This window comes from Dromiciops gliroides, chromosome 3, assembly GCF_019393635.1.
Source record: "Dromiciops gliroides isolate mDroGli1 chromosome 3, mDroGli1.pri, whole genome shotgun sequence".
NCBI classification, from domain to species: domain Eukaryota; kingdom Metazoa; phylum Chordata; class Mammalia; order Microbiotheria; family Microbiotheriidae; genus Dromiciops; species Dromiciops gliroides.
This window is the reverse complement of record NC_057863.1, coordinates 281,924,334-281,946,797: the sequence shown is the minus strand read 5'-3', so window position 1 is coordinate 281,946,797 and position 22,464 is coordinate 281,924,334. Positions and strand designations below refer to the sequence as shown.

The 22,464-nt window shown below is 38.2% G+C and overlaps 1 protein-coding gene across 1 annotated transcript in view; it reads left to right on the top strand.

Moving 5' to 3' along the window:
* Positions 1-22,464, top strand: part of SYTL5 (synaptotagmin like 5) — a 256,002-nt gene that overhangs the window by 195,279 nt on the left and 38,259 nt on the right. The window contains 5 exon segments of the mRNA XM_043996939.1: positions 3,399-3,505; positions 6,686-6,778; positions 14,007-14,072; positions 16,471-16,649; positions 20,827-20,926. Coding sequence (XP_043852874.1) covers positions 3,399-3,505; positions 6,686-6,778; positions 14,007-14,072; positions 16,471-16,649; positions 20,827-20,926 — 545 coding nt within the window.

Sequence of the window (22,464 nt, the reverse complement as noted above, 5' to 3'; positions counted from 1 at the left end):
TCATTCATTTAGGTGATTTTTGTTATCACATAGTTGGGTCACATAGCTTCTAACCATATTTTTATTTCATTTTAATTTATTATGAGTTCTATTTCATTTCTTATATTGACAATCTGTTGTTACTCTCTTTTTTTCTGATATCTAATAATTTGTCTATTTTATTCCTTTTTTTCAAAAAAACTCTACATTTTGTCTATTCAACAATTTTTTGTTTTCTATTTTATTTATCTCTTCTTTGATTTCCAGGATGTCTATTTCTGTCCTTTAATAAGGTTTTTCATTGGTTGTTTTTCTATGTTATTTTAGTTGCATGTACAATTAACTGATCTACTCTTTCCCTCCTTATTGATGAAAGTGTTTAGAGAACTGTTTGTGTTGTATCCAAAAAGTTTTGTTATGTCATCACATTGTTGTCATTTTCTTTGATAAAATTATTGTTTGTCTGAGATTATGATTGCCTCTCCTCCTTTTAAAAATTCACCTGAAGTCTGCACTTGAAGCTGCCTCTGTTCGTTTTCTTCCTCAGGAGTGGCTGGGGAAAGGGAAGGTTAATTAACAGTTTATCAAGGATCTACTATGTTCAAGACTCTATGGGGAATATGATTAAAAACAAGGCATAGTTCCTGCCCTCAACAAGACAGGATTGGTTAGTGGATTTAAATCAGAAAGACCCAGATGTGAGTCCCAGTTCATTTTCTGACCAGTTGTGTGACTTTAAGCAAATAAGTTTTCTAATTTGTAAAATGACTATTATAAAAATTGTAAGCTCTATAAACTATAAATCTCTATATAAATATTAGTGGCTATAATTAAGAAAAGAGGCATTGTGACATAATAATTAGAATGCTGGTCCAGAAGTAAGGAAGATCCAGGTTGACAATCTGGTAGGGGATATAGGAGCTAGAAACATAATTATAGTACCAGACAAAAAAATGAAAGTATAATGAGAGAAGCACCAAGTGCTTGTGGAGATAAGAGGAAGCAAAGATTGCGTATAGATTGAGTCATTTCCTTGTATCTAGTGGTAGGTTTTAGACTACTGTAGTTCTACTCTGGCACAAACAGTGATGCAAAGCACTTTTTTAAGTTTACCTCTCTCATGACCAATTTTCATTGTCCACATGGAGTGCTATGGTTGCGATTACCATCTGTGGACAGGGAACATCTGAAAGATGGGATCAAATCTACAGCCTTCACATCATTAACACCAAGTTCTTACTACATTAATTATCAACTTCAAATTGTTTGCTCTAAACTAAAGTGGACACTAGTTGTTTTTGTTGTTGTTGTTGTTCAGTTATATCAGTCATATCTGACTCTTCATGATCTCATTCGGGAGTTTTCTTGGCAAAGATAGTAGGGTGCTTTACCATTTACTTCTCCAGTGGATCTGGTGGATCAGTTTTGACAGGCAATCAGAGGTTAAGTAACTTGCCCACACAGCTAGGAAGTGTCTAAGGCTGGATGTGAATTTAGGTCTTTTTGACTCCAAGCCCAGTGTGTTATTTGCTGAGCCATGAGCTGACTTGGACATGAGTTACTATATCCTTTAGGGATTCTTCAGCTATATTATGGTCAGTGGTAGCAACACTGCTCACTGAAAGGTAGAAGTACTCATTCTTTCCTCTTGACCTCACCTTTCAAAATTTCAGCCACCTGATTTTTGCTTACTTTAGACTCCAAAGCCTTATAGTAAATGGTCTCGAGTCACATGCTCCAACTGTCTCTGCCATTTGAGAGCTTATAAGAGTTACTAATAAAAGAGATCAAAGCCGTAAGTCTTTCACAATTATAGCACTGAGCCCCACAAAGTCAGGATGAAATGCTTGCTATTTTTTTTACTAAAATTCCAACTGTGTACTATTTAGTTCAATGTGTTTCCAGTCACTTATTTCCTTCCTCCATTTTAATCTCTCTATACATAATTAATTAATTGGCATGAGTCACAGATCACATAAGGCCAGTTGTAGTTATATGAGACAATAGAGCATTAGAAACAGCTTAATGAAAAAGAGAAATCATATACAAAATACTTTCTAGCCTCAAGCCCTTGGGGAAAGTGGAAAGGGAGTTAAACCTTCTCTTTTTTCTTGCTGATATCCAGAGATGACAGCAAGTAGCTTGAGCCTATTCCATCTACACTCATTATAGTTTGTTTCCTAATACACAGAGACCATACCTGCTGGATCCAACACCCGGAATTTAGTTTCTAAATTGGCATTACAAGGTATCTTTTTTTTTTTTGGTGAGGCAGTTGGGGTTAAGTGACTTGCCCAGGGTCACACAACTAGTAAGTGTCAAGTGTCTGAGATTGGATTTGAACTCAGGTCCTCCTAAATCTAGGGCCGGTGTTCTATCCACTGCGCCACCTAGCTGTCCCCATTATAAGGTATCTTTATGGACTTCTCATTTTCCTCAATCACCATTCCATCATAGCTGCCTTCCAAACCTAAACCTCCTCTGAACTTAGCCTTCTTGTCCTTTTTCTGAAGTGTCTTAAACCTTTCCCTACAAGTCAAAGGAGCTTACCATTGTCCCTTTGGATTATAATTCCCATCATAAATCCCATTCCATGCAGCCACATGCTGAAACCTGGGCATAGCCATAAATAAAATGGGAAATAGGAAACGATAGCATAGAGGCCATCACAATGTCATACCATTTCCAAATAAAACACTTGTATACGCACATGTAGACTTGGCCAGTTAATTTTATGGTTGAGTTCATTTCAGCCCTTCACATTTGTGAACTCCTTTTTTAAGAATAAGCCAGAACCCTTTAAGGAAATAAAAAGGGATAATTAGACAAATTTCATTCTTTACCTTAGATTTTTGTACTGAAAAGAAATTGTACCTGGAGGTAGAGAAAGAGGAACTCCCTGTGTAGCTGCAGTATTGCCTTTTGTGTGAAGAATCAATGTAGAAATTTACCTTTTGCTTTTTTCTTCAAAATACAAAAACATTAAGAAGGGCTAGCACCTAAATTATCTTTGTCTCTGGACCCATGCCTAATGTTTTGTACCTAATGAGACATTTAATAAACAGTTGTTGAATATAGTCATTTCCACCACCACCCCACCCCACCCCCACACACACGCACATTGGGAGGCCTGGCCTATAGAATGATTGCTGAAATACTCAAAGCTGACATTTGTTTCTCCATGGTATTTTACTCAACGAGACCCAAAGATGGTTAAATGTGTTAGGGCATTTCTAATAGAGTCCTCCTGAAGTGGTTTCCAGAAATCATGCAGCAGAAGTACTTTAATGCAAATACAATGACATGATTTATCTTGACTTTTGTTTTCATGATACTGAAGGAGAATAGACTCTTCAAATCTTTTGAGACAATATGCCTCACTTTCAAAATATTCACTTTCTTTCTCGTCATTTCTTTAGACAGGAGTCGGTCTGAGTTAGATTTGAGTGGGTCATTTTCAGAAGGAATGGAGGATACCATCAGCATAAGAAGTAAATCTGTTCCTGGCGCTTTAGACAAGGACTTGGTAAGTTAGAAATGGAACAAATCACATCAGGAAAAAAGATGTGTTTGCACTATACTTTCTTTCTTTTTTTTTTTCCAGGGCAATGGGGGTTAAGTGACTTGCCCAGGGTCACACAGCTAGTAAGTGTCAAGTGTCTGAGGCCGGATTTGAATTCAGGTCCTCCTAAATCCAGGGCCCGTGCTTTATCCACTGTGCCACCTACCTGTCCCCTGCACTATACTTTCAAAAATTTTTCTAATATTTATAATATAGAGAATTGAGAGTAAAAAGTAGCCATATCATTGTTTATACTAACTGACCCTTATGGAGCTTTAGAGTTAGTATCTGAAAGAGCATCAAGTAAAGATAATGGAGTTGGAGGGTGCAAAGAAACTGGGTCAATTAGCTTATCCTTCTTTGGGGCTCATTTTCCATTTCCTCCTCTATAACAGAGCTTCTTGACTTTTTCCACTCATGACCCCTTTTTGCTCCCCAAATTTTATGTGACCCCAGATATATAGGTGTATAAAATAGGGATACATAACCTTTTACTGTTGCCAAATTTTTCACAACCCCCACATTCAGTTCCATTACCCCATATGGGATCACAACCCACAGTTTAAGAAACTTTAATCTATATAATGAGGGAGTTGGACAAGATGACCTCTGAAGTCCCTTATGGCCCTAAATCTGCGGTCCTATTTTGTGCTATTAAATCTCTGGCTCAATTACCAATTACCAAGTCAATTAGGCTTGCCCAGAAAGAATACTGCTTGTATGTCTTTGTACTACATTTGCCTCATCTCTGTGAATTACTTTCCTCACTGGTAAAATGGCTAAGATAATGCATTTTTTCTTTTTTCTTCTCCCCCCTCCCCCCAGGGCAACAGGGGTTGAGTGATTTGCCCAAGGTCACACAGCTAGTAAGTGTCAAGTGTCTCAGGCCAGATTTGAACTCAGGTACTCCTGAATCCAAGGACGGTGCTTTATCCATTGCACCACCTAGCAGCCCCCTTTTAAATCTCTTGCTACATAGATATGATCTCTATTTTAGCTGCTGGCTTCTTTCTTTCTTTCTTTTTTTTTGCGGGGCAATGAAGATTAAGTGACTTGCCCAGGATCACACAACTAGTAAGTGTCAAGTGTCTGAGGCTGGATTTGAACTCAGGTCCTCCCAAATTCAGGGCCAGTGCTTTATCTACTGCACCACCTAGCTGCTATAAAATGTTTGTTGTTGGTTTTTTTTAACATCTGAGAGAAATAGAAAAATCATTTCAAACCTATATATAATTTTTAGAAAGGAAGGTGGTCCTGCTAGGTCTATATCCCAAAGATTTTTTTTTTTAAAAGGGAAAAGGACCTATTTGTACAAAAAATATTTAGAGCACCACTTTTTCTGGTGGTTAAGAATAGAAAATTGAAGGGATACCGATCATAGGGGGAATAGCTGAACAACTATGATATGTGATTGGGTTTGGGGTTTTTTTCTTGGTAGGTTGGTTGGGTTTTTTTTTGTTTTTTAGTGAGGCAATTGGGGTTAAGTAACTTGCCCAGGGTCACACAGCTAGTAAGAGTCAAGTGTCTGAGGCCGGATTTGAACTCAGGTCCTCCTGACTCCAGGGCCGGTGCTCTATCCACTGTGCTACCTAGCTGCCCCTATGGTATGTGATTGTTATGGAATATTATTGCTCTATAAGAAATTACAAGCAGTATTATTTCAGAAAAACCTGGAAAGACTTACATGAACTATTGCAAAGTGAAATGAGCAAAACCAGGAGAACATTGTACACAGTAACAGCAACATTGGGCAATGATCAACTATGATAGACTTAGCTCTTCTCAGCAATACAATAATCCAAAACAATCCCAAATGACGCATGATGAAGCATGCTATCAGCCTTCAGAACAAAAAAAAAACACCTCATATTTTCTGAATACAGACTAAAGCATGTTGTTTTTCTTTTTCTTTGTTTCTTCCTTTTTCTTTCTTTGTTTCTTCCTTTCTTTCTCTATTTGTCTCTTTCTTTCCTTCTTTCTCTTTGTCTCCTTTCTTTCTTTCTTTCTTTCTTTCTTTCTTTCTTTCTTTCTTTCTTTCTTTCTTTCTTTCTTTCTTTCTTTCTTTCTTTCTTTCTTTCTTTCTCTTTCTGTCTTTTCCTTCCTTTCTTGCTTCTTTCCTTTCTCTCCTTCTTTCTTCCTGTCATTCTTTTTTTTAAAATTTGAGTCTTGTACAAAATGATTAATATGGAAATGTTTTATATGATTGCACATGTATACCCTGTATCAGACTGTTTACTATCTCAGGGAAGGGTGAAGGAAGGTACGGAAGAATAGAATTTAGAACTCAAAACTTTAAAAAAAGGTAACAAATACTAAAAATAGTTTTAACATGTAATTGGGAGGGGGAATAAAATATTAAAATTTTTTTTAAAAGGAAGGTGATCCAGAAATGCAAAGTGTTATCTCTTTGGTGGTTTTATGATACCCACCAGTGCATTCTGGAGAGCCTCTAGATAGAAATGGAAGATAAAAAAATGAAACTGCATATTTGAAGTTTGCACACTTAGTTTTGTGGTGAAACTGAGAGGGGACGCTTCATTCAAGCAATTACTTGCACTTAGTGGTCATCTGTAATAATAATTGTACCCACAGTTACATAATCATGCCTATGTGAGATTCTCACTATTCTTCCCTAGTCTGGGAGCTACCTCTTCACCAATGAGATCACAAGATAGTTTGGAGTGAAGAACAAAACCTGTTTCTTCAAGTTATTTTCCCATGTAATTTGTGTTCCATGGTGCTTTGAGGGTTTTAAACTGTCTGCTATATAGAATTTATGCATCTACTCTCAGAGCTGAGGGAATGCTGAATAAATTATTCTATAGATAAGTTCATCAAATATTTATAAAATATGAGGATGTAATAAAAAAGTAAGACTAGTTCTCTGCCTAGAAATTAGGGATTAACCCAAATCTTCTCTCCTTGACTTTTACTATTTCAATGTTGGGAATATTCTAAATGGGATAGAGAAATGGAGGTATTGCTAGAACTGGAGCAGCCTTGGATATTTTTCTGTCTTAGGGAAAGAGATATTTTTAAAGTGGATGGATGGGTTGGTGAATGGGTACATGGATAGATAACATATAAAGGAAAAGACACAAAACTTCTGGGTACTGACTCTCGTCTCTTTTCTCTCCTTATTAGGACTTCTTGGATGAAACTGAAGAAGACATTGATGATTTGCTATCCTCTCAGTTATCTCCAAATGTCAACAGTTTAGGAAGTAGATTATCATCTGTAAGCTATCTGTTGTTCAGTCCTTTCAGTTCTGTCTGACTCTTTGTGACTGGTTTGGGGGTTTTCTTGGCAAAAATACTGGAGTGATTTGCCATTTCCTTCTCCAGTTCATTTTACAGATGAGGAAACTGAGGCAGACAGGGCTAAGTGACTTGCCCGGGGTCACACAACTAGTGAGTGTCTGAGCTCAGATTTGAATTCAAGTCTTCCTGACCTCAGGCCAGGCACTCTGTCTATTATGCCACCTAGCTTTCTGTAAGCTATCTACTAAGCACCCATTGATAGTGTCCGTCTTTTCTTTCTCTTTTATCGTTCATTTCAAATGACCGTGGGAAAATATGAGACGGCAAGGATGTCTGTTTAAGAACAAATATATACATAATATGTTTCTCATAGGAAAGCTCATTATTTCAGTTTCTGTAGGAAAACTATTGGAGGTCATTTTCCACAGCCTTCATGACAGGGCATGAAATTGATCAGGAAATGAGAACAGATCATATGTTTTATATATATATATAATATACCTTTAAGTATGAAATTCCCCACAATGCCATTCTATAGAATTATATTGGAAGTTATCTGGTAGAAAGAATAAAGCTTTAAAAGACCTTCAGAGGAGCAGCTAGGTGGCACAGTGGATAAAGCACTGACCCTGGATTCAGGAGGACCTGAGTTCAAATCTGACCTCAGACACTTGACTCTTACTAGCTGTGTGACCCTGGGCAAGTCACTTAACCCTCATTGCCCTGCTCCCCCCCCAAAAAAAACGACCATTAGTGATCAGATAGATTTTCTTTTAAGTATGAACAGAAATTTAATATATTAGTTAGAAGCCATCTATTCTGGGGTTTCTAAAAAGAGACAGTTCAAAGGAGAGTACTTATTGGAGCCACTAGACTTTAAAAAATAGTGCTCGGGGCAGCTAGATGGTGCAGTGGATAAAGCACTGGCCCTGGATTCAGGAGTACCTGAGTTCAAATCCAGCCTCAGACACTTAACACTTACTAGCTGTGTGACCCTGGGCAAGTCACTTAACCCCAATTGCCTCACCAAAAAAAAAAAAAAACATTAAAAAAAAATAGTGCTAAGAGATACAAGATGTGTATTTTCTAAATTTGTTGTTTAATTGTTTAGTCATGTATGATTTCATTGATCTGTATATCCTCAAAGTTCCTTCCATATCTTTAAAGGCTATTACCACTTCTGCCTTTTAATATTGCTAGCTTCCCTGTGAACTCAGCTCAAGTATTACTTCCTACATCAAGCCTTTTCCTGATCCCCACCAGCTGCTAGTGCCTATCCTTCACCCTGCCCAAATGATCTTATATTTATGCCTTTTGGGTTGTTTCAAACTGCATGTCTTATAGACATCCCAAACTTAACATATCCAAAACCAAACTCATCATAATTTCCCCAAAACTATCCTTCTTTCATACTTTCCTGTTACAATCTAGAGCACCAACACCCTTCCAGTCACCTAGGTTGGCAACCTTAGTGTCGTCCTTGACTTCTTACTCTCCCTCTTCCCATACATTCACTCAGCTGCCAAATCTTGCCATTTCTACATCTAAAATATCTTCCTCATTAATCTCCTTCTCTTTCTTCACACAGCCACCATCCTATTTCAGATCCTCATCACTTCTCACCTGGATCATTTTATAGATGAGAAAAGTGAGGCGAACAGGGTTAAGTGACTTGCCCAAGGTCACACAGCTACTAAGTGTCTGAGGCTATATTTGAACTCAGGAAAATGAATCTCCCTGACTCCAGGCCTACTGCTATGGCGCTATGGCACCACCTAGTGATCCAAACTCCGATGGATCCTTGACCTCGTTGTTGTTGATGATGACGATGAAGATGAAGACGACAACACATTAGGTTTACCAGGGGATTTCCTCAAAATAGCCCTGTGATGTAGGCTTTATAAGGATTATAATCCCCATTTTTTATAGGTGACATAAGTGGGATTGAAAGGAATTAAGTGACCAGCTCAGTTAGTAAATGTCAGACTTAGAAGACCACAACCCATCCACACGACTTCTCATTCTTTGTAATTCTTGTCCGTATCTTCCCGTAAACAGAGAATCTACTTAAAAAACTGAAAGCTTTCTAGTGTATTATATCAGTGGATAGAGTGCTGGTCCTTAAATTAGGAAGATTTGATTTCAAATCCAGCCCCAGATACTTAAAAACTCTGTGACCCTGATAAAATCACTTGATCTCTCTCAACCTCAGTTTTCTCATCTGTAAAGTGGGGACAATGGTTGCAAGGATCAAGTGTGGTAATATTTCCAAAGCTCTTTGCAAATTTAAAGAACTCTGTAAACCCTAGATGTTATATCAATTAGGTTAGTATCATGTCATCCCTTACTCTCAATACATGACCTACTTTCTCCTTTTCTAATCATATTTCCTGCTACTTCTTGTACATGGTCATCATTGGTAACATCATGCAGCCTGTTCAGACTAACTTTGCATCTTTCTGTTCTCCTTTCTGTCCAGCCAAGGCTCCATCTTGAATCACTCCCACCATCCATCACCTTTTCTCCCACATATATATGTTGTTGAAAGCAAGTCAAGAAAGTGATGTAAGTCTTATGACAAGGGCCACTGCAGACATATGTTACACAGCCTCTTCTATCCTCTGCCACCAGGATATCTTTCTACACCTCCTTTATCAACTCCCCATCGTACTCTTCAAAAGGGCTCTTCCAAACCTTTTCTTCACTCTCCAAGCTTGTCATCCATCCTTTTCCCTCCACTCACTCAGTGGAGAATCTTTCTTCATCTTTTATAGAAAAAATTGAGTCCAAGCTGGGCCGGTCCATGACCAGGGTAACTCATGTCCCCAGCTGGCATGATGCGGATCCTCTTCCTGGCCATGCTGTAGGTGCATACCGTCAATGCTGCGACAACCTGACAGATCCAGGATTATCTAGTGTAACCTGAAAGACATTCTTGATTTTGAAAGCTCTTCTGCACTAGCCAGCCTATGTGGCACTATCACTATCGAGGGCAACACCATCCTCCTACTTTCTCACATTGGCAACCTAGGAGTCATGCACAGCTCTTCAGTATCTCTCATCACCCCATATCCAAGTTGTTGCTAAGGCCTGTTGATGTCACCTTTGCAACATCTCTCAAATATGCCTCCCTCTCTCCTCTGACATTGCTACCATTCTGGTACATGCTCTCATCACCTCAAACCTTGACTATAGCAATAGCCTCCTGGTGGGTCGGCCTGACTCAAGTCTCCCCCTTCTCCAAACCATCCTCCATTCAGCCAACAAAGTGATTTTCCTAAAGTACAGGTCTGACCATGTCACCCTTCTACTCAATAAACCCCAGTGGCTTGCAATCACCTTCAGTAAGATAGAATAACTCCTCTGTTTGACATTCAAAGCCTTTCCATAACCTTTGGCCCCCGTTGACCCAATGACATTGGCATCTCTCAGCTCCATGCATTTTCTCTGGTTGTTCCCTTGCCTGGAATGCTCCACCTCCTCCAGTCTGCCTACTGGTTTCCCCGGCTTCCTTCAAGTTCTGATTGAAATCCCATCTTCCACAGGAAGCCTTTTCTCACCCTTCTTAATTCTAGTGCCCTTTCGCTATTAATTATTTCCTATTAATTCTATATATAGCTTGCTTTGTATATATTTGTTTTCCATGTAGTCTACCCCTTTAAGTTGGGAGTGCCTAGCGGGGCAAGGACTGTCTTTTTTTCTTTTTGTGTTTAGCACAATGCATGGCACATAGAAGATACTTAATGAATGTTTATCAACTGTCAGTTTTCCTGTAATTTTATTTTTTGTTTTGTTTTTTTGTTTTGTGGGGCAATGAGGATTAAGTGACTTGCCCAGGGTCACACACCTAGTGTCAAGTGTCTGAGGCTGGATTTGAACTCAGGTCCTCCTCAATCCAAGGCCAGTGCTTTATCTACTGTGCCACCTAGCTGCCCCTTTCCTGTAATTTTAAATCTTTGGAGATAATGGTATTTCATGATTAATATCCATAAAATATTGAAAGGACAACACTAGCATTTTTAAAAAATTTGATTTTTTTTTGTTGTTTGTTTTTAGGGAGTATTCTGGAATTGTTCTAAGATCTCTGTTTTTTTTTTCCTTTTTTTTTCTCCTTTTTTTTTTTGCGGGACAATGGGGGTTAAGTGACTTGCCCAGGGTCACACAGCTAGTTAAATGTCAAGTGTCTGAGGCCAGATTTGAACTCAGGTCCTCCTGAATCCAGGGCCAGTGCTTTATCCACTGCACCACCTAGCCACCCCCATTTTTTTTTCCTTTTTAAAAACATTTTGTTGTGTTTTTTTTTAATTCACTGAGGGAAATTATTATTTCCCTCATATTAATAACCAGTTATTGAATTGGGACTAAGGTTCTTCTCTTCTATTTCCTCATTCAGAAATCAGCCCCTGAATGTTATTCAGATAGCCTTTGAAGTGCAGGGCTAATAAATAAGATGGAAAACTTAGATCTGATCAAAAGGTAAAGAAATTTTAGCCCAGGTGAATTGGTGAATCTGGCCCAACGTGTTTTAGTCAGATAGGTCTGAGTGGAAGTAAATTCCCCCTTTTGTCTAGATTGCCAAGACTGGGTTGGTCTGGAAAGAGACAAATCTCCTTGTCCAAGACTGAGTGATCAGAGTCACGACCCTCATTAGAATTAGCCCACCTCATTATACCATTCTTTCTCTCATTACTTATTAACCAATCAGAGTGGAGTTCCACCTTCAGGGACACCCAGTCTTCCAAGCATTAAATGGGTTTCATGAGGCCCATTTGGTTTAGGAGAGACAGCCAAATGCTCCTTTTCTTAATTATCTACTAGCAATAATTAATAAAGTGATTAATTACTCCAAAATTATCTCTCGAACTTTTTGTTATATCACATTGTGTCACTTCCCAATGATTCATCCTCTCCCAAACCTCCCTTTTAATAATACAATTAAGCAAAAAACACATTGACCATTTCTGTAAATATTTGCCTTATCCTGTACCTGTAGTTCACTATTGCTCCTAAGATGAGGTGTGTGCCTTAGTTGGGTCTTGCTCAAAAAATTCTACCAGCTCATTTTCCCCTCCATTGCTTTTACTGTTGTGTGGACAGTCCGGCTCATAATCTATCATTTTCCACCATAATATGTTGAGCATGATTTTACACTCTAAATTAGAGATTCTTAACCTTTTTTGTGTCATGAAGTCCTTTGGCACTCTGAGAAAGCTTATGGCCCCCTCTCAGAAAGTTCTTACGTGCACAAAATACCAAGAATTGCAAAGGAAACCAATTATACTGAAACATAATTATAAAGTTCTCAGGCCCTGTTAAGAACTCCTTCTTTAAACCAATATTGTCCTTGGCTGGATGCCCTGTCTCTTCACAAAGTAAGGAGAGCAAGTTTTTGTTGACTGAAGTGGTTTGGAGGATACTTAGGTCTCTTTGCTATGGTTACTGTTTTATATTCATTAAACGTCTTTACGAAAAATTATAACTAGAGTCAATGTCTCTACCTTAACCAATTTCACATTTTTTCCAGGTTGACAACTTTGTTTGTTTTGTTTTGTTTTTGTTTTTTGGTGAGGCAATTGGGGTTAAGTGACTTGCCCAGGGTCATGCAACTAGTAAGTGTTAAGTGTCTGAGGTCGGATTTGAACTCAGGTCCTCCTGACTCCAGGACCGGTGCTCTATCCACTGTGCCACCAAGCTGCCCCTTGACAGCTTTTTAAAGTAGTTTGGATCGAACTTCTTATAATTGCACATAATGTTATCTAACCATCTTTATCTTTTGTCTAATTTTATCTTGATTTCAACCTTTAAACTATGTACTCCATGGTCTGTACACAGACAGATATTTCTGACACACTTCCCATTTCAGTACCAATCACTTTTTTCCACATTAGAAGAGAGTCAACTTCAACTTTTTAAGTTTGTTGACTTTAATTATTTTTTGGTGACGTTCCATCCCCTTCTCTTAACTCATGTAGTCACCACCCTAATTCAAGCACTCACTTTCTCACCTGGACTGTTACAATTTGCCAACTTTCTCACTTCTATAAAATCTATATGAGAATGACCTACGTATTGAGAATTTTATGGATGAAAATATGCCAAAGGAACAAGGACAAGCAGGGGTGGGGAGCTTTGCAAATGATTTTCCATAAAAGATCACATTTTCATAATCATACAGTCTCCTCTCTAAAAAATCGATTGGCACAAGTATGACCACATCACTCCTCTGTTCAAGAAGTTTTGGTAACTTCCTATTTTCTCTAGGATAAAAACACAAATTCCTCTCTTTATCATTTAAATCCTGTATGCATCTGACTCTGATCCATCTTTCCAGACTTAGTTTGCCTTAATCTACATCATGAACTCCAAATAAGATAACCATTTCTTCCCATGTCATTAATAATACAAGAAGATCCATTTGTGTTTCCTTTAGCTCTGTGGCTGACTTGCAAAGACCATTCGTTATTCACTTAACAAATATTTTTTGGTTGTAGTATTTGTACCTATAGCCCCACCTCATTATATTTCAGTGATTATTTGTAAAAGCCACATGATTGTTTCCATTAGTTTTCCTTGTGAGAAGAGAATTATTAAGTATTGTTGATAAAACATTTAATTTGCTTTCACTGTTTGACTACTATTAATCATTAATAGTACAACTATAGCTGTGTTTGTATTGTTGCTAGGAGAATTTCATCTAAAGGATGTTGGAATACCGAAATGACCTTCTTTTTGCATTGTTGACCAGTATTTGGAAACACAGATGTGCATTAGGTTTGCTTAGGATTGCTCATTTATGTCATATTTTAAATGGGGAAGCTTATTATTTAAGGAAGGCTTATATTGATTCCTTCTGTAATGTAATCAGCCCTCCCAATTTATCTGTTTGGTGATTTCATATGTTTTATTGACTGTCTAATACCTGTTTCCCTTAAAACAAAGCATACTTATACTTCCTTTAGGAAACCTTTATTGAGCAGAAATACATGAGTTCCCAGAAAGTGCTGAGAATTCTCTCCCTCAACATGGTAGAGAAATTAACAGAAAACATTTACTAATTAATTCATCCTATGAAGGGGACCATAGTCTGATAATTGCTCAGTAAGGGTTTCCAGCTTGTGCTTCCTCAAGGTTTTCCTTTGCTCTCCTGTATCTTTACTGTTGTTCTAATACCTCTTTTTCTTGACTTTTGCACACACCCTTGAAAGAACTCTCAAGCAGGCTCTGATAAGAAATGGACCTACTTAAATGTTCCCGATGTGGATTCTGATACTGTGAGTCCTCTAGCTTTTCTTGTATTTCTTTTTTCCTTCTCAACTACATTTGTAATACATTTATAGGCTAGTTTAGGAGATGGGGGGGGGCGGTGAGGAATGCAGAATTTGTAACCTGTTCTTTGAACATTTTTCTTTTTGTTAACTAAGCGAACTAGAGGCTTTTTGTTTTTGTTTTTAACTCAAGGCCAATCTTAAGGTGATCATCATATGTCCAAGGAGAATTTGCATCGTATGATGAAATACTTATGTACCAGGCAGCAGACAAATGATTCAGAGAGTTACTTTTAAATTAACCAGTATCAGAAGAGGTTTGAGTATTGTCTCTTTGGTCTAGCTGAGAGGAGTAAGTTGTCATATCATATAGCTGAGGCTGGTATGGTCTTCGAAATTGTAATTTCCTTGGAGTCCTTCAAAACTGGTAGGACTCTGTTTACAAACAGATATGACTGATACTACTTGCTAACAATTAGAGGGTTCCAACCTTGAAACGGAGATGACTCAGAAAGCAAGGAGGAATGGACCCTCTCTGTGCTGTTTCAAATAGAAACTGCATACTACTTACTCCTGGAGATTTTAGAGGGGATTCTTGCTTCAAGTATTTGTTAGACTAGCTGATCTCTGAAATTGTTTCCAACACAGAGATTTGGTGATCCTATACTATATAACCCCAAGAGGAAGAATAGAATAGTAGAAAGAGCTCTAAAAATTAGGAGATCTGGGTTCTACTCTTCAGACTGCTACGAAGCAGTTATAGGACACTGTGCAAGTCCCTTAACCTTCATTTGCCCCCACTTTCTCATCCGTTAAGTTAGACAAGATGACTGCTGTGGTCCTTTCTAGCTGTTAATCTCTGACCCTACAGTCATGGAGTCCCCTTCTTTTACCCAGATTGAGATGTAGTTCCTAAACAGCTATGAAATTACAAAATCCTTTGAATAAAGCCTGCCCTTCTAAGCATCTAAAAATTATTGTAAAGAGGAGACAGGCTGCCTTTGTCATACCTGAGTATTCCTTGATCAACAGATTTCTGCCTCCCTGGAAAAGTACTCCTTTTATAGGCACTTATGACAGCGGAAAGCTAACTAATTCTGAAGTGTCTTAAACTTTACCCTTTGGAGTGGTAGCCTTCAAAAGTATGATTTGGCAGTTTCCCGAAGTCCTCCGATAAGAGTTAGCTAACATTTTTACAACACTTTAAGCACTTTCAAAATGCTTTAAATATATCACTTCATCCTCACAACCTCGGTTAGTGCTATTATTATCATTATTTGACAGATGAAGAAACTAAGACTCAAAGGTATTGGTTGAATGACTTGCCCATGGTCAGGCAGCTCGTGAGAGTCTAAAGCAAGATTCAAGTTTATTCAAGTCTTTCTCACTCCCATGTCCTGTACTCTCTGCACTCACCATCCAAATTCAAATGACTCCTAGGCCAGTCTTTTATCATATTGATAATAGAATAGAGTTTGTGTCTATTTATGGCATGAACTAAACATTTAATTACATTTAATAAAGTTTAATTTTTGCCTCATTAGCATCTCAGCAAAAAAAAAACAAAACCCAAAACCTGTCATCCATCCCATTAATTTTGATGGCACTGGGATGCTGGGGAGAAAGGGTACTGAGAAGGATTATTTGGAGGAGGGTTCATTGTTATTTTTCCTTTTTCACAGTGAATCAGGGTGTATGGTCCACACTTTCTTTGGTCTTTGTGAAATGATTTGGGGACTGAAAAAGTTTGAAACCATGACTGTAGAGAAACCATTGACCACATGGTTGCAGAGTAATAATAATAATAATTGTTGTTGTTGTTGTTATTGTTATTATTATTATTTGCAGCTTTGTAGTGACTAGCTGTTTTCTGGATCCACCTTCTAAAGGTATCTGCAGCTGAGTGTTTGGTCTCTATGGATGGCTAAAGAGACCAACAGAGCACACATAAGGATGTTCAGACCTTTTTGTTGATCTAGTCTCCCATATCCAGCCAAGCAGCAGTATTCAGTTGCTTGATGCTGAGACCACTCATGAGAAGAAAGTAGGGTACTCACTTGGCATTGTGCCTTACTTTTTCTGGTTGTCAGAAGAATGTGAATGTTGGTGGAAAAGTTGAATGCCATCCCACACCCTACCCCTAAATGCAAAAGTGAATTATGCTTTCTGTAGGGATTGTTTATTGCCTCACACTCATGGGACTAGATCCTTTTTCCTTCTTTGATATGAAGTAACACTGGCAAAAAACAAGCAGCTGATTCTACTTTTTTGCCCATTACTGTGGGCTGCTCCACACACTGAAATGATGATGGATCATAATTGAATTAAGGAGAAAAAAAAATTGTTTCTGTGAAGAGATCATTAGTGCACTACTGGACTTCTCTTTTTATCTTGTTTATTCCAGACCAGCCTTAACAGCATGATGAGTGTTTATAGTGAAACAGGGGACTATGGCAACGTGAAGGTCAGCGGCGAAATCCTTCTGCACATCAGCTACTGCTACAAAACCGGCGGGCTCCACATTTTTGTAAAGAATTGCAGAAATCTAGCCATAGCAGATGAAAAGAAACAGAGAACAGATGCGTAAGCAGACAGCATGTTCCTTTGTCTATTCCAAATAACTTATCTTGTGAAGAGGAGAAATTTTAGAATGCTTGTCTCTTCAAATTAGATTCTTTAGTTATATATCATCCTAATTCTTCTGTTACATTTTGAAGTACCTGCTGATGAGGCTTCCTTGGTTACACTGATGTCATCACACAATGTTTTGGAGGCATAGTCTTGTAGCTTACTAGTACCTATAAATAGGGTCAGTTCTATGAAATAGGGACCCTATATTTAATCATACTCCAAGGGGTTTAAAAAAAAAATCTTCATTTCTGTTCTGGAAGGTGTCAAAAGGAAAATTGCCGGGCTGATCAATCAGCTCAAAACCCAAAGCCTTGGTCAATTATGAGATGGTTAGGGCCCCAAGATTGAGTCATGGAATATAATATTGTGGAACAAGACACTTCAGAGGAAAGGGTAAGTATAATTAGACTCCAGATTCAGTAAACAATCTAGACCAGGAAGTCAAGGATCTTTCATGGTAAAAAGAGGGATCTAATCTCAACTGATCCCTCACTACTATATGGCAATCATTTTATTCCTCTCTGACTGACTATCACAGTCCCTAAAATATTCAAAAACTTTTCTTCTCCCCTTAAGTTACCAACACTACCCCTATGCCTCCTTTTTCTTAGCAGAGGACCTTACCACATACTTTACCAAGAGAATAAAGGCCAACTGTCTTGATCTACCTGAACACCTCAATTCTATACCTCAGATTCCCTAAGTTCCATCTCCAATTCTCTCCTCCTTTGTTTTAACCTCAGCCAAAGTCTTGTGGGTACAGAAGTGATCCTTCTTTTTTACCAAGACCAACCTTTCTATTTGTGCCCTTAATTGTAACCTCTCCAGTATACCCTAGGAACTTGCATCTTCAACCATATCCCTCTAGCTCTAAAGTTGTCTTTCTTATCAATTGGCTTCCTCCCTGTTTCTACAAACATATCCAGATCTCTCCAATGCTTTTTTCTCCCTAACTTAAAAAAAACCTTTCCATTCAATCTGCCATCCCCTCAAGTCACCATTCTATATCTTTTCTTCCTTTCCCAGCCAATCTCCTAGAAAATAGCCATTATATACTCAGTGCATCTACTCATCACCTACTACTCACTATTCAACCCCAGGCAGTCTAGATTCCAACCTTATCACTCAACTGAAACTGTCTTTTCCAAAGTCACTAATGCTCTCCTTATTGCTAAATCCAATAACAGTCTCTCAGGTCTCAACCTTCTTAACTTCTCTGCCACAGAATGCTGTGGATGATTCCCTCCTCCTTGATACTTTCTCTTGCCTGAGTTTCTATGAAGTTGGTCCTCATTTGCTAGATCCACCCACCCCCACCCCCTGCATAGTATACCCCCAGGGCTTTGTCCTAGGTACTTTTCCCCCTCTCCAATCCACAAATTATCTCAGTGGTCTAGCCAAACTGGCCTACTCCTTATCTATATACTCCTTTCCATACTTTGGGCCAAATTGTTCCCTATGATTCAGATACTCTCCCTTCTCACTGTCACACCTTAGAATCCCTTTTACTCTTTTAGACTTAACTCAGGTGTTATCTCCTTTATAAACTGGTGCCTTGCCAATTGCTTATCTCTGATTTATCCTGCATACAACTTGTTTGCACATAGCTTTTGGCTTTTTATCTTTTCCATTAGACTGTGAGCTCCTCAAAACTGAGGATTGTCTTTTGCCATTCTTTGTATTCTCAGAGCTGAGCACAGAGCCTGGCACTTGGTACACACCTGATAAATTGCTATTGACTATTGAACAAGAAACATTCATTATTCTCCTTCTTCTTGCCAGGTATTTTACTGGTCATAGGGATACAAAGACAGAAATAATATAGCCCTGGCCCACAAGGAGATTACAATCCATGATCCTCCCCTCCCAGTTGTCAGTGACTTCTCATTCCCCCACCCCACATTGTATTTACCATGTATGTATTTTATATCACTTAAATGTGCACATGCTATATTCCCATAGTAGAATGTAAGGTCCTTGAAGAAAGAGACTATTTCCTTGTCATCTTTATCTATAGCATCTAGCATCAGGTCTTATAGACAATAGGTGCTTAATAAATGCTTATTGAAAGTAGTGTGTCAGGGGCAGCTAGGTGGCTCAGTGGATAAAGCACCAGCCCTGGATTCAGGAGGACCTGAGTTCAAATCCGGCCTCAGACACTTGACACTTACTAGCTGTGTGACCCTGGGCAAGTCACTTAACCCTCATTGCCCTGCCCTCCCCCAAAAAGAAAGTAGTGTGTTCTAAGGACAAATTGGTTTCATTAATTCAACAAACATTAAATAGCTGCCATAATGTTGTATATTATATTAGGCACTGGGAAGGCATAAAGATAAAGAAAACCCAGTCTCTGACTTCAAGGAGATTAAAAAAAAAACATTTCTACAAGTAAATATAGAAGTAGAAATTGTAATATGACATATGCATAATGGAAGCAAAAATTGCCTTATATTAAGTGAGAGAACACAGGTATCTAGGAGGATCAGGAAAAACTTCCTCAAATAGCAAGTGTATAAGCTGTCTAGGATGTCACTAGAGAGAGATGGGGAAGAATAGAGAAGGGAGTTGGAGGAGAGGATCAGACAGTTACAAGCATAAGGAGCAATTCAAGAAAAGATAGGTAGATGAAGAGCATGAAATTTGTTTAGAGGAGAGAATAGCAAAGTTTGATTGGATCCCAAATGTCCTCTAGGACCAACGTGGCTATTTAGGACTAGCCTGGATATGGTTATAGAGGGTCCAACATGGCCATCCATGAGTAATATAGGACCTGAGTTCAAATCTCACTTCAGACACTAGCTGTGTGACCCTGGGCAAGTCATTTAACCCCAATTGCCTTAAATATCCAGGGCCATCTCCAGTCATCCTGACCCAGATCCTGGACCCAGGTAGCTCTGGAGGAGACAATGAGGTTGGTGACCTTGCACAGCCCTCCCTCACTTAAATCCAGTTCAGTACAAGTCATGACAGCACCCTGTCATTCATGGTCCTTTTCAAAAACAAAGGATAAACAACAATGGTATTTTGTACCTGCCTCCCTAGTCCTCCTACCCCCATGCTGTTGATCTGTTCCCTCACCTTCTGGGGTCTGTTAAGTAACTTCCAAGGTTAATACTGATCCGTATTCAGAGTAAGTGCTGTTATTCCCAGAGGTTGTCATTTCTTGATTTCTGTCTTTCCTTGCCCTATTCTTTATCAGACTCAATTCCCCAATACCAGAATTTTATGGCAGGTAAAAAGGAGGCCATCTGAAGCAGAATAAGAGTGTAGAAATATAATGACAATCACCAGAAATCTTTGTAGGACCAAAAATGACCTCTGGACAATATTTTGAAGTCTAATATAAACTGTATTCTTTATGTCTTAGCCTGTCTTATTCTCTTCTCACCCTAGTCTCTCCCCTCAACTTTCATTTGCTCATATAAATCCATGACACTTTTGGTAATCAATCAATCAATAAAGATTTATTAAGCGACTACTATATACAAGGCACTATGCTAAGAGGTGGGGGGAAAGAAGAAAAAAAGAAATTTACATGATAATTTTGTTGTATATTTGAAAAGAATAGCAAGCTGTGCATAGTAGATTTGTAGTTTCATGTGCAATCATCTTTCTTATTGTACTATGTTATGAAAATGCTTGTTTTATTCCACAAATTAAAAAAAATAAAATTTTTAAAAGAGGCACAAGTCAGTCCCTGCCCTGGCATTTTAATTGGGACTTAAAGGAAGATAGGGAAGCCAAGAGGTAGAAGTGAAGAGGGAGAGTGTTCCAGACATGGAGGGCAGCCAGAGAAAATATTCAGAGCCTAAAGATAGACTGTCTTGTTCATGGAACAGCAAGGATGCCAGGGTCACTGAATGAAATAGTATATGGAAGGAAGTAAAGGTGTAGGAAGAATGGTAAGTAGGGGAAGCCAGTTTATAAAGGGTTTTGAATACCAATGATTTTATATTTGATCCTGGAGGTGATAGGGAGTCACTGGAGTTGATTGAATAAGGGGGTGACATAGTCAGACCTTCACTTACTTGAGGAAAATCACTATATTGATTGAATGGAAGGTGAATTGGAGTAGGGAGAGAATTATTTGATGTTTCCAATCACGAGCTTCATTTTTTATCACCTACAGTTATGTTAAGTCATACCTTCTTCCTGACAAATCTCGAAACAATAAACGGAAGACCAAAATCAGAACAGGCACCAATCCAGAATTTAATGAAATTCTAAAGGTGAGAGCTCTTTCAAATTAATAATCCATGAAAAGTTCCTGAGTTAGTTTACAACCTCATACTATTTGGCAGTGGCCGACAGTTTTTATGAGTTAGAAAAATTTTATCTGAAAAAAAAAAGTAGGTTTTTATGCATCTGAATTTATTTGTAAAGATCTTTGTTTTCCTGTCATCAAGGGCATTCCAAAGGTCTTTGGAAATCCCAAATTAAAGTCACTTTTACTCTTTTAATGATTTTGCTACTGTAGACTTTATAGTTGCATTTTAAGCCATGGCAACCCAACAGATTTCTGTTGCAATGAACATTTTTACTCTTGGGTGCATAATAGGTTCCTGGGTCTACTCATAATAACAAGGAATTGGTACAGTAGTTTTCTGGATCTAGTCCTAGTTTTGCTGCTGACTTGATGTCTCATCCTGTACAAGGTGATTATGGTTCTTAGATGGTGTGATTATACACTATGCACAGGCTTTCAATGTAGACCGAAATTTAGGAAGCCAGATAGGCAGCAATGCAATAAATGAAGATTTATAGATGGATGTGAAAGTTCTATGGAAAATCACCTGGGAAAAGAAGCATAGCTCTCTTTTATACAAAGAGGATTCTGGATTCCTATCACAGAGATAATTGCTATCTTCCTGGGGAGATAAATGCTGACATAAGTAAGAAACAGTTTATGCCCTCAAAGAGCTCATGAGATAGTATGGATAAGGTCAAAACCATGAATAAACATAGTAGAAATTATAATATGAAAAGTACATTAGAAGAATATGATCCATGCCCAACAATGTGTCTATCCAACCATAATAAGACTAAGGCTACCTGGAGAGCAGATGAGTCCTTTAAGAAAAAAAAAAGTAGAAGTCCCAGGAAGAGTTGATCTTATAAAGCTGAAGTTCTGAAGGCTCATAATATCTTTGTAGGCTGTTTTTTGGATTTCATATGATGACAGATTTAAAACCAGAAGGGACCCTAGAGACCACTGATTCCAGTCCCCTCATTTTACAGATGAGAGATGTTAAGTGACTTGTCCAGGGTTTTGCAGCTAGTGAGGAACCTGAGGTAGAATTTGAACCCAGGTATTTCTGACTTCATGTCAAGTACTCTATTGCTATCCAGGCTACAGTAAATATATTAATAGAGCACCTTCTCATTCTTTAGAATCTATTCAGAGGTCACTAATTTATAGTGGCAAGAGCACAAGACTAAACAATGGAAAACCTGTGTTTGAATTTGAGCTCTGTTATTAACTCACTTTATAGACCTGGATGGAGTATTTCACTTAATTACTCTGGGCCTTAGTTTCTTCATCTGTTAAAAATGAGCATATTGGAATAGAGGTTCTTCAGAGTCCATTCCAGTTAAAAAACACCCTATGCTTTTAGATATAAAACAGAGCTGCAAAATATAGAATTATTGTTGTAAAACTAATATTTAAAAAGAATCCTTCAAAAAAAAACCCAACAGAATCCTTCAAAGAAATAAAAAAATGATGAAATGTCAAAGGTTAAAAAAAACTTTCTGGGGCAGCTAGGTG